We start from the raw sequence: 15872 nt of genomic DNA, 5'->3' as shown, positions 1-15872 counted from the left end.
ATTCCAACTCAGAAGAATTGGGGTTTGAGCCCCAGATCTACCACTGAGTCATTTTATGATCTTGGACAAATTCATGTTTTGCTCAGAGACCTAAAAGCACTGGGAGGGCAGAGCTAAATCAGTTTCACTTGCCATTGAGTCTTCAGCATTAGCCCAGTGTCAGGTACATAGCCAACTCACAGTAATGTGAAGAAATGGAAATAAACAGAAAGGTTAAGTAGTTTGCCCTTAGCTCAGCAAGGAAAAGGGACAGAGACAGGACTTGAACCTGGTGTGCCCAGCTCTAAAGCCTATATTTTTAACCATCACTCTAGTCTCTTGTAGCAGCCCTGGGAGTCAGTTCAGTGCCCGACAGAGGGACTCATATGAGCTGAGGGGTGGATGCAATACCCTTAGCTTTTAAATGGAGAAACTGGGCCTCAAGCAGGACCTAGCATGAAAAGTACCTTTATGCAAATGGCCAAATTGCCCATCATTCCTGGCTGACAACTTAGAAACAGGTACCCCTCTGGGTGGGCACTCGCTCTGGCCAGATGGGAGCAGAGTTGCAGCCCACTTTGACCCTGGACCAGGAGCCTGTGTGTGGTGCGCAAACTGCATGTCTGTGGAAGGTGGCCCTGGGTGTGCCCAAGGTTCACACAGAGCCAGGATGAGCACTCGAGGCTCTGACCTCTAAGGGTCAGCAAGGTCTTGACCCTGTTGCGGGGGTCCTTCTGACAAGGTGGTAGGATTGGGGAAGGGGGTGCTGAGACCACACCTGGGAAAAGGGTGGAAAAGAGTCTAACCCTAGACTCTCTGGTGCCCCTTCTCCCAGAGCTTATTCCTAGTGGACCAGAAGAAGTGTTGGAGCACGTTCTCCCTCCCCGTGAAGAGCATGTGCTCTGGGATTCAGCCTCCTCCTTCGAGGCTCCTGCTGGACTTGGGGGGATTTCCACAATGAGACTGAAAGCAATTCTGAGAGCCAGTCACCAATCAGAAGGACCTAAGATTCCATAAATCCCAATTTCCATATTTAAAAAATGGGAAAACTGGTGCTAAGGTCACATAGCTATGTAAGGGTAGAGTTGGAAGTCCATTTCAGAACTGATGGATTATTTCCCTCTCTGTAAAGAATACTGACAAAGAGTAGAGAACCATTTTAAAAGCTCGAGAGGGCACATTATCTAAAGACCCCTGAGGCCTGTTTAGTCACTAAGTTGAGTCTGACTCTTTGTAACCCCATGGACTGTAGCCCACCAGGCTCCTCTGTCCATTGGATTTTCCAGGCAAGAATACTGGAGCGGATTGCCATTTCCTTTTCAGGGGATCTTCCCAACCCAGGGACCAAACCCACCTCTCCTGCATTGGCAGGCAGGTTCTTTACCACTGAGCCACCTGGGAGAAACCCCTGCCCGTGGGGCTAGGAATCAGCTCTTTCCATTTCTTTATAGAAAAAGGGCAGGGGAAGCCCTGGAGGGAAGAAAAGTCTTTTAGCGCTTCACAGGTCTGGAAACTGCTGAGACCCTTGCCTGCCTTGTCTGAGCCTGAGAAGTGACTTTGGTTGCAAGTGTGGACTCCAGAGCCATGCTGCCTGAGTGAGATTCTGGTGCAGTTGTGGGTCAGCTGGTTTAACCTCTCTGGGCCTCAGACCTGATCTGAAAAGTATGGATTCTGCCTGCCTCAGAGGGTTGTTTAAAGGATTGAATGAGATCAGTCATGTAAACGCTGGGCACACTGCCTTGTTTGAGATAAGCGCTACATACATGTTAGCTGGCCTTACGGTTTCATTCTTGGTGTGACACTCAGGATCCTCCACAAACCAGTCCTTACTTATTCCTTCAGCTTTTTGCATCATGTCCCCCAACCTCTACACACAAGCCTTGCACATTATATGTCTTATGAGCTAGTTACAAAATACACCCCCTTCTGTGGGCTGGTGTAAAATCTCCAAGTGGCCAGGTTTGTCAGCTTCCACCTGCCCCTTAGCCTTTGTTCGGTGTGTGAACCCACACTGCAGGCTGCAGTCCTGACCATGGGTACCAGCCATGCCAGACCACCTGGTGGTCCTCAGAGTTCCTGCTTACTTGGGGTTCAGGCAGCAGGTCTCAGAGACTGAACACTTGGCTCAGGGTCAGCTCTCTGGTTTGGACTCCTGGATCTCCCTCCTCTGGGGCTTCAGGCAAATGATTTCACTGCTCTGTGTGCTTCAGTTTCCTTGTCTGTAAAATGAAGATAACACAAGAACCTACTTCATAGTTTCATGGGGTTTGGGGGAGAAAGTCCCCTTCTCAATCCTAGTGGGGGCTTTTAGTCCCCAGAAGAAAGGGGAATGGCACTTCACCTCCATCTCCTCTCTTCCTCTTCCTGATGGAGGGGACGGAACTTATCTGATGGATCAACTTGGGGGGAAGGAGCAGAATTCGTTGGGCTGGCCCTCCTGGCACAGCCTGTTAGATCTGCTACCCTCAGGAAGGGTCTGTTCTGGCCTCCTCTGCTCCACTTGGAATGCTTCTCACTTGCTTCTCGGCTTGTGGCTGATTTTTGTTGCTCAGTCACTCAGTCGCATCTGACACTTTGTGATCCCATGGACTGCAGCATGCCAGGCTTCCCTACCCTTCACTGTCTCCAGAGTTTGCTCAAACTCATGTCCATTGAGTCGATGATGCCATCCAATCATCTCGTCCCCTGTCACCCCCTTCTCCTCCTGCTCTCAATTTCCCCCAGCATCAGGGTCTTTTCCAATAAGTTGGCTTTTTGTATCAGGTGGCTGAAGGACTGGAGTTTCTGTTTTGGCATCGGTCCTTCCAATGAATATTCATGGTTGATTTCCTTTGGGGTTGACTGGTTTGATCTCCTTGCTGCTCAAGGGACTCACAAGATCTTCTCCAGCACCACAGTTCAAAAGAAACAATTCCTTAGCACTCAGTCTTCTTTACGGTCCTACTCTCGCATCCGTACATGACTACTGGAAAAACCATAGCTTTGACTAGATGGACCTTTGTTGGCAAAGTGATATCTCTGCTTTTTAATATGTTGTCTAGGTTTGTCATAACTTTACTTTTAAGAAGCAAGCATCTTTTAATTGTGGATGGTGGGGAAGTTGAATTTTGGGGTGAAGTATAAGGCCAATTTTAGCCACAGATATAAGCTATGCCTTCCAAATCCTGTTTCTATCAATAATAAAGCTAACATTCTGACCTCTATCTTTCTGATCCCTGTATCTCCTCCTACATGGCTGGTAGTAGGCTGAGAGTGGGAGCAGAAGCATAATGAGTTATCACCCCTACCTCTCCAGGGGGATAATACATTAAAAAGTATTAGAATAGGGTCTGACAACTTGTAAAATTCCATCCATGCTTCTATTATTATAATCACTGTTGTTGCTTAACAGTATTATTCTTTTGGTTGAGAATGTGTTGCCAATTTCTTTATCTGACTAACTCCCACTCACCCCTTAAGATCCATCTCACTGCTCCCTGAGGGCAAACATGGGCTAAGCCCACTGCAGGTCCCCAGTTGATGCCTGGGACAAAGTACTTGCTGAGTGAGCATTTGAACATGGGGCAAGGGAGATAATGAAGGACAGGGAAGCCTGGCATGCTGCAATCCACAGGGTCACAAAGAACCCACTGAACCAGTGAACACCAACAAGGCAGACAGTGGGAGGTGAGGCTGAGGAAGAGCTTCCTGAAAGCCAAGCCCACCTTGAAGACAAGGCTGAAGAGTATAGGTTTCTTCTGATGGTATTTAGGGAGCCCCCAAAGGATTGCACATGGAACTGACACTATTCCCTCAGTGGTTTAGGAACTAAGACTGGGACCCATGAAGCTCTTGATTCTATCACAATGTTTTGCCCCTCCAGACTCCCCAGCCCCTAATTCTGGGTAACTGTCCCACAGAGGCCTGTCTTCACTGTAGAATTAATTATTAAAATCAACTCACTATCAACTCTAACTTTGAAAGGCTACTTGAAGGGACAGAGAGATGGGGAGCAGTCTCCATAGACATCTAGCCATCTGGCTTTTTCTGCGGAACCTGGCTGGGAAGCTCATTTGAATAATTGGTTTTGGCGGTGTGCACTCGTGGGTTAGACACCTGATTATGCTGCCAGCCCTGGTGTCTTTTCAGCCTCTGTGGGAACATCACTCAGGTTATATAAAATGGGAGAGCGTCTCTGGGAGGTAAGGCTTGGTCTGGTCCCTGTGTCACTTGCGCTTCATCTTGAAAAACTATATGACTCACGTACTGTGTGACCTTGAGCAAGTTACTTAGCCTCTCTGTGGCTTGGTTTCCTCTTTGTTCAAAGGAGGAGTGTGATTTCTGCCCAGTCTATGGTTCTCAGAGAAAGAAGGGCAATGGGGTGGTTGGAGTGTGGCGGCTGTGACTTAGCAGGAATGCAAGTGGAAGGATTGAGGTCTACAGGAGGTCAATGTCAGATAGCAATGGGCAAGTAGGTTGTACCAGGAGAAGTATGTCCCCAGAACTAGGCTTGTGATAATTCCTTCCTTCTCTTGTGCCACTAACTAGCCCTATGAACTTACGGGAGTTACCGAATCTACCTATGCCTCAGACTCCTCATCTGTAAGATTAGAATAATAATAGAGTTGTTCTAAGAATTAAATAAAGCAATACATGCAAAATACCTAGACTAAGGCAAGATCCGGGAGGTTCAATAGGCTATTTATCATTGCCATTATCATTGCCATCACTCCCAGCATCATCTACGTCATTATTGTCATCATCGTCATCAGCACCACCATCATCACCATCATTGTCATCATCACCATCACTATCATCACCATCATCATCAGCAGCAGCACTCATCATTATAAGTTTTCCATCCTGGACATCACGTCTCAAGTATAGACCATGATGAACCTCTGGAGCATGTTCAGAAGACAGCAGGAAGGACGGGGAGAGGACTGGATTTCAGATCACATATGAAAAGTTGTAAAGTTTTGGGGATGTTCAGCCAGGAGAAAGGAGCTGACAGTGGTTGGAGTGAGTGAGGAGTAAGGAGGCATGGGGACACCCAATCCTCAAATAGCTGAAACGCTACCACGTAAAAATGGATCAAACCTGACTAATCCTTCGGGGCAGAAAGCAGAAACGATGGTTGACACGTTTAGCATGAATATAAACACCCTCTAAGAGTCAGAGCTGGCATCAGTGTGGCACTTCTTAAGGTTCCCCTGCCCTAGGTGGGGCCCTGGACAAGCTCTCTCTGAGGCCCCATCCCACCCCAAGGCTGACGAGGCTGAGAGAGGCAGCAGGTTGTGGGGTGGGGAGGGGGTGGGATGCGGCCTGTGTGGGGAAGGAGGCATAGTGAGAAGGGGCTGGCAGATACTGCGTGGTGAGGCAACTTGCAGTGGATCTTTGTGCTCACTTCCAGTTGATGAAAAACGCACAGTTTTATGCTTGTCAAAGAACAAATACAATACTGACACATTTTTTTTACATAGCTAATTTTGTTTTCCATTCTATTTTGGACAGTTAAGAATGTTTCCTTCTTTGGCTATTGAGGTGAGTGGGGTTGGTCGGTTACAGCGTCTGTACATGCATATGTGTATGTGTCTCTATGCGTATATCTATATGTGTGTTATGTTTGTGTTTGTAAGTGTGTGTATGTGTGTGCTGGAAATATCTCCCCTGGTGTTTTACCCTCTGCCATATGTAGTGATGATTGCTGTAAAAATCTCTCCTTATATCCCTTCTATGTCTGGTGGACTATATACATTCTTCAAAAACCTTCCCTCATCACCCTTAGTCAGAAGGAAGCACTCCCCGCTTTCAGGATACAGTGTAGCCATGGGTATAATTTGTATCAGGCTAGGCCTGGCCAGCTTGGATTCATAAACCTGACCTGACCCTCCCTGCTAGGGGACTCAGGCAAGTTCTTTGGTATCTCTGGGCCTCAATTTGCTCCTCTAATTAAAAAGGGGCCATAATAGTACCTCCACCTCAGGGTTGTTTTGAGTGTTAGCAAGGATGATATATATAATGTGTGGTTAGTAGGCACTTAGACACTAGCTCTGATGATGTCCAGGCTTCCACAGCATGACACATACCCCTCTAGTACAAATACTGAGCCTCTTATTACCAAAGGCTGCCTCTGATCTCCATCTGCTTCCCTAAGGCGCAGCACAGGGCCTGACACTCAGCAGGCCCTCGACAAACCTTAGTTAAATTGGATTTACTGCGCTGGAGCATTCTCTGCTACGTAAAGCTCACCAGGGCCAACAGACAGAATGTGTTGCAAGTCTGCGGGTTGTAGCAGCATCCGTTTCCACTGCGGGGTCTGCAGTGCTGTGTGATAAAGCCGAATCATTTCTGCACCACCCGTGGAGGTCTGTTCCTCTCCCCCACCTCCACACTCTCAAGAAGCACTGAGGCTTCCCAAAGATGAGAAATTTCACAGCATCCTGATATCTTTTGGGTAACTGCGTATTTTATGATGACTAATAGGCAATTACTATGGTAATATTGCAATTCAGCATGTGTGAGGTTTGGGAAATGAGAAATTATGGGTAACTATGTTGGACTCATTTCTATGGTAACAAAAAGTAATTGTCATTAAATACCAGTTATATGGAGGCTGTACCTGGTAATTATAGATTTTTATGCCCAGAAACATAAATAAAACCAATAAATTTATTCAAAGGTCTACGACTGTTTACTTATACGTGACTCTATGGAATACACAATGACAAGCACCTAATTAAGAAATGCAAACCTAATGCAGAGTTTCATATTGTCATATGGAGATGGAGAATCTGTTTCTCAGCTGCAAGGAAAACTGCACATCACACAGCCTCAGTGGGGTACAGGTAGGGAAGGAGGGTGTCTCCTCTGCAAAGGAAGTGATGGGGAGGAGGCGGTGACGGAGAGAGAGAATACGGGCTGCACTGTGCGGGGTCGGCCAACCTCCTGCAGGACGGCGCTAGCCACCAACAAGAACATGCCAACTCAGCCTGTCACCCTGGACACCAAAGGCCTGCCGACCTCTGCCTGTGGCTCTTGTCTCTGTAAGTGCCTGAAGTTACAGTGTTTATCCCTCCATCCTTCCAGGCCTGAGATTCACCCCCTAATCCTCTCCAAAGACGCTCAAATTGCATTGATAGGTTATACCACTATTTTTACATTGTGATAAAATGCACACAACATAAAATGTACCATTTTAATCATTTTTAAGTGTACAATTCAGTGGTATTAAGCATGTTTACAATGTTGTGCAACCATCACCACCAGCTATCTCCAAACCTTTTCCTTCTCATAAAACTGAAACTCTATATCCATTAAACGATAAGTCTCCTCCCCCAGCCCCACCAGCCAGCCCTTGGAAATCACCACTCTACTTTCTGCCTCTATGATTTTGACTACTCTTAAGTACTTCATATTAGTGGAATCATAAAACATCCGTCTTTTTGTGTCTGGCTTATTTTGCTTAGAATAACGTCCTCCAGGTTCGTCTGTGCTGCAGCTGTACCATTCTTGACAGAGCCTATCTCCAGGGCTTCTGCTAAATGATGAGAAGCATCCTGCACTTTGTTTTCCTCTTCCAAGAGGGCAGAGGGGAACTGAAGCCGGGGAGAGAAGGGTCTTGCCCCAGGATGAGAAGGCTCAGGAGAGTAGGTAAAGCCAGTCCACGAGTTCTCTGCTTCTGCCTCCAGCCTGTAGGACACAGGCAGTGTCTGGCAGTGGAGGGAGCCCTGGACACACCAAGGGACCTTAAACACAGCTCTTCACTTCTGCAGACTTGGTTTCCCCTTTGCTCAAGTGGATATAATAAAAACTGACTTTCCTTTCTCAAAGAGTTGTGGTAATGATCCAAGGTGGTTTCTAAGTATAACGCCCTGTACAAGAACTAAGTGTGGCTCTGAATCCAAAGTTCACTAAATCATTCGAGCAGCTCATTGTAGTGTTTATGTCACAACAGCATAAGATCAAAATAACCAGGGTTAGGAGGCTGAGTTGCTGAAAGTAAAGGGTTGGGAGCTGAGGGCATCTGGCGATGATTGCTCTACCTGTGGACGCAGCTCCAGGCAAGAATATTGGTGGGGGTTGCCATTTCCTTCTCCAGGGGATCTTCCCAACCCAGAGACCAAATCCACATCTTCCGCATTGCAGGCAGATTCTTTACCATCTGAGTCACCAGGGAAGCCCCTGTGCCATTTCCTAGTTACTAAGCACTGCTCTGGAGTTTACTGACTCGTTTGGATAATTATGCGTCAAAGACTGGTTCTGTCCTGGGCTGTGTGCCAGGCTTTGGGGATAAAGTCTTGACTTCAGGGAGCTTATGGTCTAGAGGTGGGGACAATCATTCAATAAATAAGCACATGATTACAAACTGGGGCAAGGGCTCTGAAAGGATAGTTCAGAGTGCTCTGAAAGAGGGTAATGGGAAACCTAATTTATATTGGAGAATCTAGGCAGGCCTTTCTGTGTGTGTGTGTATGTGTTTTAGTCGCTCAGTCATGTCTGACTCTTTCTGACCCCGTGGACTGTAGCCTGTCAGGCTCCTCTGTACATGGATTTCTCCAGGCAAGAATACTGGAGTGGGTTGCTATTCCCTTCTCCAGGGGGTCTTCTCGACCCAGGGATCGAATTCATATCTGCCGCATTGCAGGCAGGTTCTTTATCTTCTGAGCCACTAGGGAAGCCTGGCCTTTCTGTGAAGTGACATTAAATCTCAGACCTAAACTGCAGAAAGTGGCCAGTGTTATCAGAGTGTAGTAAGTGAGACAGAGACAGCAAAGACAGGGCTTCCCTGGTGACTCAGTGGTAAAGAATCCACCTGTCAATGCAGGAGACGGGGGTTCGATCTCTGGGTCAGGAAGATCCCCTGGAGAAGGAAATGGCAACCCTCTCCAGTATTCTTGCCTGGGAAATCCCACAGACAGAGGAGCCTTGTGGGCTACAGTCCATGGGATTTCTAAAGAGTCAGACACAACTTCAGTCCAGTCCAGTTCAGTCACTCAGTCGTGACCGACTCTTTGCGACCCCATGAATCGCAGCAAGCCAGGCCTCCCTGTCCATCACCAACTCCAGGAGTTTACTCAAACTCGTGCCCAGCGAGTTGGTGATGCCATCCAGCCATCTCATCCTCTGTCGTCCCCTTCTCCTCCTGCCCCCAATCCCTCCCAGCATCAGGATCTTTTCCAATGAGTCAACTCTTCTCATGAGGTGGCCAAAGTATTGGAGTTTCAGCTTCAGCATCAGTCCTTCCAATGAACACCCAGGACTGATCTCCTTTAGGATGGACTGGCTGGATCTCCTTGCAGTCCAAGGGACTCTCAAGAGTCTTCTCCAACACCACAGTTCAAAAGCATCAATTCTTCAGCGCTCAGCTTTCTTCACAGTCCAACTCTCATATCCATACATGACCACTGGAAAAACCATAGCTTTGACCAGATGGACCTTTGTTGGCAAAGTAATGTCTCTGCTTTTTAATATGCTATCTAGGTTGGTCATAACTTTCCTTCCAAGGAGTAAGCGTCTTTTAATTTCATGGCTGCAATCGGAGCTAACAAACAAAAGTGAGACAGACTGTATAGTTGGCCTGTGTTTTTATTAGATGCCATAATACTGTTGTTATCTCCTGTTACACCAGCTCCTGTTATAGAGGGCTGCCAGAGAGTGTACGGTGGCTGCTATAACTCTGGTTCTCTCTATTTCTTCCATAAGCCAGAGTTTGGGAGCACACATAGGAGTCTAGTAAGTAAACACTGCTGCTCTTTTACATAAAGTACATCATCTATCGTGGGACAGGTATCGTCACCAGCCATTAAGTGCTAGAGTGCACCTTGTCTATTTTACTATAAATACCATGGTATTAGTACTTGTATGATTAAATATAGGGCTTCCCTGGTAGCTCAACTGGTAAAGAATCCACCTGTAATGCAGCAGATCCTGGTTCGATCCCTGGGTTGGGAAGATCCCCTGGAGAAGGGAAGAGCTACCCACTCCAGTATTCTGGCCTAGAGAATTACGCGGACTGTATAGTCCATGGGGTCACAAAGAATCAGACAGCTTTGCATGGTCAAAGCTGGGAAATCTGATTCCTCTTTCTAGATTTGATTACATGGTTCTTTAGCATAGGAGAAGAAAAAGAGAAGGAAAAAGAGGAGGAGGGGTAGGGGGAGAAAAGGCACTTGGAGGGCATGGAGTAGATTTTTACTATTTGCAAGCACAGAAAGCTTCACAAAGATCCTTCTTCACAGAGTTGCTGCTAGCATTAAATGAGACAAGTGTGTGAGCGCCTGACATGGCACTGGTGAGCAAGCAGAATCCTTGGGCTGGCATTTTCCAGGTGTTTTATAGCCCCTAACACCCCTGGGGACAAGGTGGTGGTGGGGCAGGTGAGGGCCGGTGGGGAAAGGGGTTTCTTTGGGAAACACTGAACACTTTATTCCCCTCTTGGGATTTCTGTTTATTGGCATATTCAAAATGGAAAAATCTTAGTGTAGAAGAGAGTGTTTAACTTTGCCTAACTGTATGTTTCCCTAAATTTACTTGAACTGTGAATCCACTCTTCCTCTACAATGCCTGGGCAAGTCCCACCAAACCATGGGACGCTGTGCTGTGGCCGGTAGGGTAGCTCTGTGAGGGGCTGGCCTACAGAACCTCTAAGGTACCTTGAAGCTCTCCATTTGTAGACTTGATTATTATTTTTCACATCCTCCAAATATTTAATGGTGAATTTTCATGACTGATAGGTTTTTTTGTTGCTACTCAGAGCTGTTTTAGCAAGAGGATTAATGCCTGTGGTTAGAGATTTTCTTCAGCTCTTGTAATGAGAATCACATACTCTCGCTGGGAGAAGGCTGGGCTTTTAAACTTCAGTACAGCACCATTTCTGAGGGGTGGAATTCTTTTATCCTGAAAGCCCCAAATCACAAAACTTGGACAGCTTGGGGACATACAGGAAGCAGTTACCTCCCCAGCACCACCCGCACTGGCCATCTGAAGCCCAGAAAGAGGAGGCATTTTGGCCAAGGTCAAAGACCTCTTTCCAACTGGTCATCCCGGACAGCAGATGATGATATAAATAAGCATGTGGACTGGACAGCACTGACCTCTTCTAACCATGGCTGCTCTTGTAATTAAACAGAAATGTTAACATCAATCAAATGGTCCTTCCACTACCATTATCGCCAACATTGCATTCTGTCCAGGAAAGGTGGAAAGGCGCTGCTCCCAGGCCTGCAGCAGCCATAAAACCTGCCAGTGCTAATGAACCATCACTTGAGCCAATTAAGTGGAAGCAAAACTGTCTTTAATTAAGGCATCATGCATCCCATGGGTTCTCCCTAACTCACACCCAGGGGTGCCAGGAAGCCTCTGTGGACCCAACTGCCACACTCTGGGAAAGCATTAAACCAGCTCTGTTTCAAAAGGACCTGATGGGATGTCAGGAAATGTGGGTTCTGGTCTGAGTTCTGCCACTGACCTGGGGCAAGTCCCATTTGATCTCTGAATCTCAGTGCCTTCATCAGGAAAGTCATTTCTCTTTTTTTTTTCTTGTATCCACCAAACTCTTTTTGAGCATCTATCACATGCTGATCCCTGATGATAGGCACTGGGGAACACAAGGACCATTAAGGCTCAGGTTTTCCCTCTGGTGGTTTTAGGACCGTGGGGTCCTTGCAATGGGGTAAGACACATTCAATAGCCAAGCCTGTGGGAGCTCAGAGAAGGGAATGGCCAATTCTCTTTGGGGGATTGGGGGATGTTTTTCAGAAGAAGAGGTACAAGCTGATTTGTAAGGAAGGATTAGTGAGATGAGGGGTCTTCCCTGGTAGTTCAAAGAGTAAAGAATCTGCCTGCAGTGCAGGAGATCTGAGTTTGATCCCTGAGTTGGGAAGATCTCCTGGAGAAGGGAATGGCTATCCACTCCAGTAGTCTTACCTGGAGAATTCCATGAACAGAGAAGCCTGGTGGGCTACTGTCCATGGGGTCACAAAGAGTCAGATACCGCTGAGCAACTAACACAAAAACACACAAAGTGAGATGAGGAAGGGACTAGGAAGCCCTGGACAGAGGGCCTTTATGAAGGTGAGGTATCAGGCCCCAACAGGAACTGTGTAAGGAACCAGTCCTTCCTTAGAGTGGCCAGAGCAATGATTCTAAGACTAGAGGGTGGGGGGTGAGGCAACAGGTCACACAGTCTTGCATCAAAGCCGGGGAGCTTGAATATTACCTTGGGAATCCTAGGACCAATCAGCTCTCAAGCTGTATAATTTGGGCAGTGAAGTTAGTCAATGATTTACTGGTTGTATGACTTTGGGCCAGTGTGTTGCCTCAAAGGTGAAATAAGGCTAATAACACACTCTTTCTCAGAGGATTCAATGTTCTCTCAGCAGATGGTTCCCTGGGCAGTGGAATTTTCGGCTGTAAATTATGGGGCTAAGCCAGGAGAAAGAGTTCAAGAGTGAGTGTGGGGCCAGCCAGTATGCTCACACCAAAGAGAAATGCTGCCCACGTGATGCAGGCTGCCGCTCTCCTTCATTAATAATCTCCAAGAAGAAATCCAGAAACAAAATGGTAACTGTCATCACCACCATATGCTCAAAAGCACATTCATCGCTACTGTTTCTTTGTGAGCACTGATGCTCACAAGTGCCCTGCCAGGGAAGTAATTATTATCTTAATTATGCAAGAGAAACTGCAATGCATCAGAGAGGGAAAGTGAACTCCCCAAGGTTACACAGGAAGTAGGCACCAAAACTGATACTAGGTCTCCTGGTTCCTGATCCAGCAAACTGCCCAGGAAACTCCTGCAAATGATCTCACATGACTGTGCATGAGCTAGTCAAGATCAGCTCATCACATCCTCAGGAGCTGGGGTGAAACTTCTGATGAACTCATGGGTGAAGAAAATTCCTCCTCAAAAACAGGCCCCTTTTCTTCTTGCTTTCATACCCCTACCCAAGCATTCTCCCCCTTCCCTCACCTGTAATTGCCCAGGTAGACACCATCAGGATTGAGCATGGGTGCAATCTTGAAGACCAGGTGTTCCCGTAGGACACGAGCAATAGGGTGCTGGCTTATGAGGAAGTCAATGATCCCTGCGAAAAAGAGAAGCATCTGGGTTAGTGTCAACATGTTTTAGGAAGGAGGGAGCACCTTTCCTCAGCTGGGAAAAACAATGAGTGATCAATAGGTGATTTGGGGGCCTATGTTGTTAGCCACTGTGGGTAAATGGCTATGAATTAGGTGTTGCCCAGTGAATTTTACAAATAATATCTCTGTTTCCAGGAGACAGCTCAAGACGTAATATTGAAGGTCAAGGCCTGGAGGACAGCGTGTCCTGCTCAAGAGCACAGGAAGGGCCTCCAGGAAAAGACAGCATGTGAGCTATTCCTTGGAGTCTCGACAGACAGAGATAGGGGAGAGGCAGGATAACTCTGAACAATAAAAGCATAGTTGCTCCCTAATGTGTCCACTGCTAGCTAAAGGCTGACATTAGTTTGGATGATTGTGGGGCCGAGGACCTTAAGAGGTCTCAGTTCTCATGAAGCTGAAGGGTGCACCAGGAAACAGAAGTCACAAAAAGACAGGGAGGTTTTGTCAATAACTCTGCTCCTTTCCCCACTTAAAGGGTCCTCTGCTTCCAGACTCCAGGGCTGGCTGCCTTCTCTGTTTCTCACTAGGACAAACACCACCTTGCCTCCCAGTCACCAGATTTAGGACTGTCTCCTCCATGACTCTCCTCCTATAGTTAGGCAGTCCCCAAGTCTCTTCTTTGAAACTAGCAAATCTGCCCCTCATCTTTATCCCCCTACCTCTCTTCTAGGCCACCATCACATCTGGCCTGGATGAAAGCAACCAGAGCTGGCCTAGGTGACAGCGACCACCTCTGGAAGGTGCTCTTATCACTACAGCCAGAGGGATTGTCCTGAAGTGCAAACCTGACCCTGTCACCACCTTTGTTGATGTCGTGGCCATGGCCTGCACACATCTATAGGGGAGGAGGTAAGAAAACAAGAACTGAGTCTTTGCCCTGATCCTCTTGTTCTCCATGTTTCTACTTATTCCTCGGAGACCTGAAAAAAAAGACAAAATGGAACTCTGGCATTCCATGAGACACCTGCCATGCTGGAAAGTGGCAAGAGAGCACACAACCCTTCCAAAAGCACAGAAGGAGAACAGAGAGAGCCCTTCCCCTGCTGGAGAGAGCAGAAAATGTATCAAGGAGAAAGAAGCTTTGAGCTGGGCCCTGACAGATATGTAGGTTTTGACAGCCAGACAGGAGGAAGCAGCGGGGTAACTAAGAACAATTCATGTGCCCAGTGGCAGACACTTAGCTCTTGGAATGATAAGTCACTCTGCGGCACGTTCCAGAGCTGCTGTGACCAGGGAGGGATATCTTGGGCTGAGAATCCATTGGCAGCCGAGAGCCAGTTGGACATCATTTACTGCATGGCTGACGCAGCGGTAGACCAGATGCCCTAATTTATTTGTTGGTTTTCATATGAAAGCTGTAGTTTGCCAGTAAATAGGCAGGGTAATGATGCCAAGCACCCTTGTTAGGGGCTAATAATTGCTTAATCTGTCCACTAATTGACCCCAGCTCCCGGGGCAGCCCTCCATCAAGGAGCCAGACATTGCTCAGGGCCTGGCCATACTGCCTCAGAGAATGGTTTCTGGAAATGGAGTAGTTCATTGTGAGCCATCCTCCTTCACAGATGACCAGATTAACTGGGCTGCAGATCAAGCAGCTAATAAGAGGAAGAGAGGAAACAAAGCCAGACTGGAGGCTGCAGCCACCCAGAGTGAGCATGGGGCAAGGAAAGCAGAAGTTTTAGATTCATCTCTTGGCTAGAGGTCAGACTCAGTTCAACAGGAATCTTTCGTATTGAGGAGGAAATTGGGAGGAGATCTTTCACTTTTATTTGGTGTGGGGAGGGGGTGATAAGTGAAGTGGAAAATGAGGAGAAATGTCAGAGCAAGAGTGGAAAGGAAATGCCATCCCCCAGTATGGGCCAAAAGCATGGAATGGACCAAGGAAGCAGAGAGTGTGCGGACTTGGAGATCTGCATGGACTCCTCATTGGTTGTTAGTTTTCTCTGACCAGTTTCCTCATCCTGATATAGAGGTATTGATCTGGAAGAATTCTGTGGGACTGACTTAGAACTCCTACATTTTGACTGCTGGTCCCAGCACCTGAACATTGTAATGTGCTCTCATAAAAGTCACTTAGATCAAAGGTTGGAAGCAGTGGGGGTAGTAAAAATCAGAATGCAGCCTAGAATTAGGTGTTGTTGTCTATGAAGTTGACTGACCGTGGGATCTGGGAACAAGGATACTGAGTTGGAGAAGTCAACAAACCAGCAGTCAGAGAACCTGGGTTCTAGTTTTGGCTCATCTTTAAACTTAGATGAAAGAACACAGTGATTCCCAAGGATGCATCCCACAGTGACAGGTTATGATTCCACCTACTTCATTCCTTTACCTCAAAGTAGCAGAATCCTTATCTGTCAAATGAGGAGACCACACTTCCTCCTTCTGGGAGACACAATCCACCCTGTGAAGATCAGTCTCTGCCCCTTCAGTTGTTGGCTTCAGTTGTTGGTTTGTTGGCTTCTCCAATTCAGTATCCTTGTTCCCAGATCCTATGGTCAGTCAACTTCATAGACCACAACACCTAATTCTAGGCTGCATTCTGATTTTTACTACCCCCATCACTTTCAACCTTTGACCTAAGTGACTTTATGAGAGCACATTCAGTAAACACATTTGCAGATCCTTCATCAGGAAGGCAGAAGAAAGTAGGACTGGGGGCTAGAGAGAGTGGAGGAAGAGAAGGAAAAGTGGCAGAGTTTGGAAATGGAAGCTGGGTGGCCAACCTCACTGCCCTGTGCTGACCTTGCCTGGCCACAATGACCAGCACC

General features: G+C 47.1%; 1 protein-coding gene across 4 annotated transcripts in view; it reads right to left on the bottom strand.

The window, feature by feature from the left end:
* The window catches only part of AGBL4 (AGBL carboxypeptidase 4), a 1425416-nt gene that overhangs the window by 122310 nt on the left and 1287234 nt on the right, over positions 1-15872 (bottom strand). For all 4 annotated transcript variants that reach the window (XM_070468194.1, XM_070468193.1, XM_070468191.1 and 1 more), the window contains one exon: positions 12932-13046. In XM_070468194.1, coding sequence (XP_070324295.1) covers positions 12932-13046 — 115 coding nt within the window. The remainder of the gene's footprint in view (positions 1-12931; positions 13047-15872) is intronic.

Source organism: Odocoileus virginianus, chromosome 5 (assembly GCF_023699985.2).
Source record: "Odocoileus virginianus isolate 20LAN1187 ecotype Illinois chromosome 5, Ovbor_1.2, whole genome shotgun sequence".
Lineage (NCBI taxonomy): Eukaryota > Metazoa > Chordata > Mammalia > Artiodactyla > Cervidae > Odocoileus > Odocoileus virginianus.
Note: the sequence above shows the minus strand (reverse complement) of the source record. Positions and strands in the feature narration are given on the sequence as shown.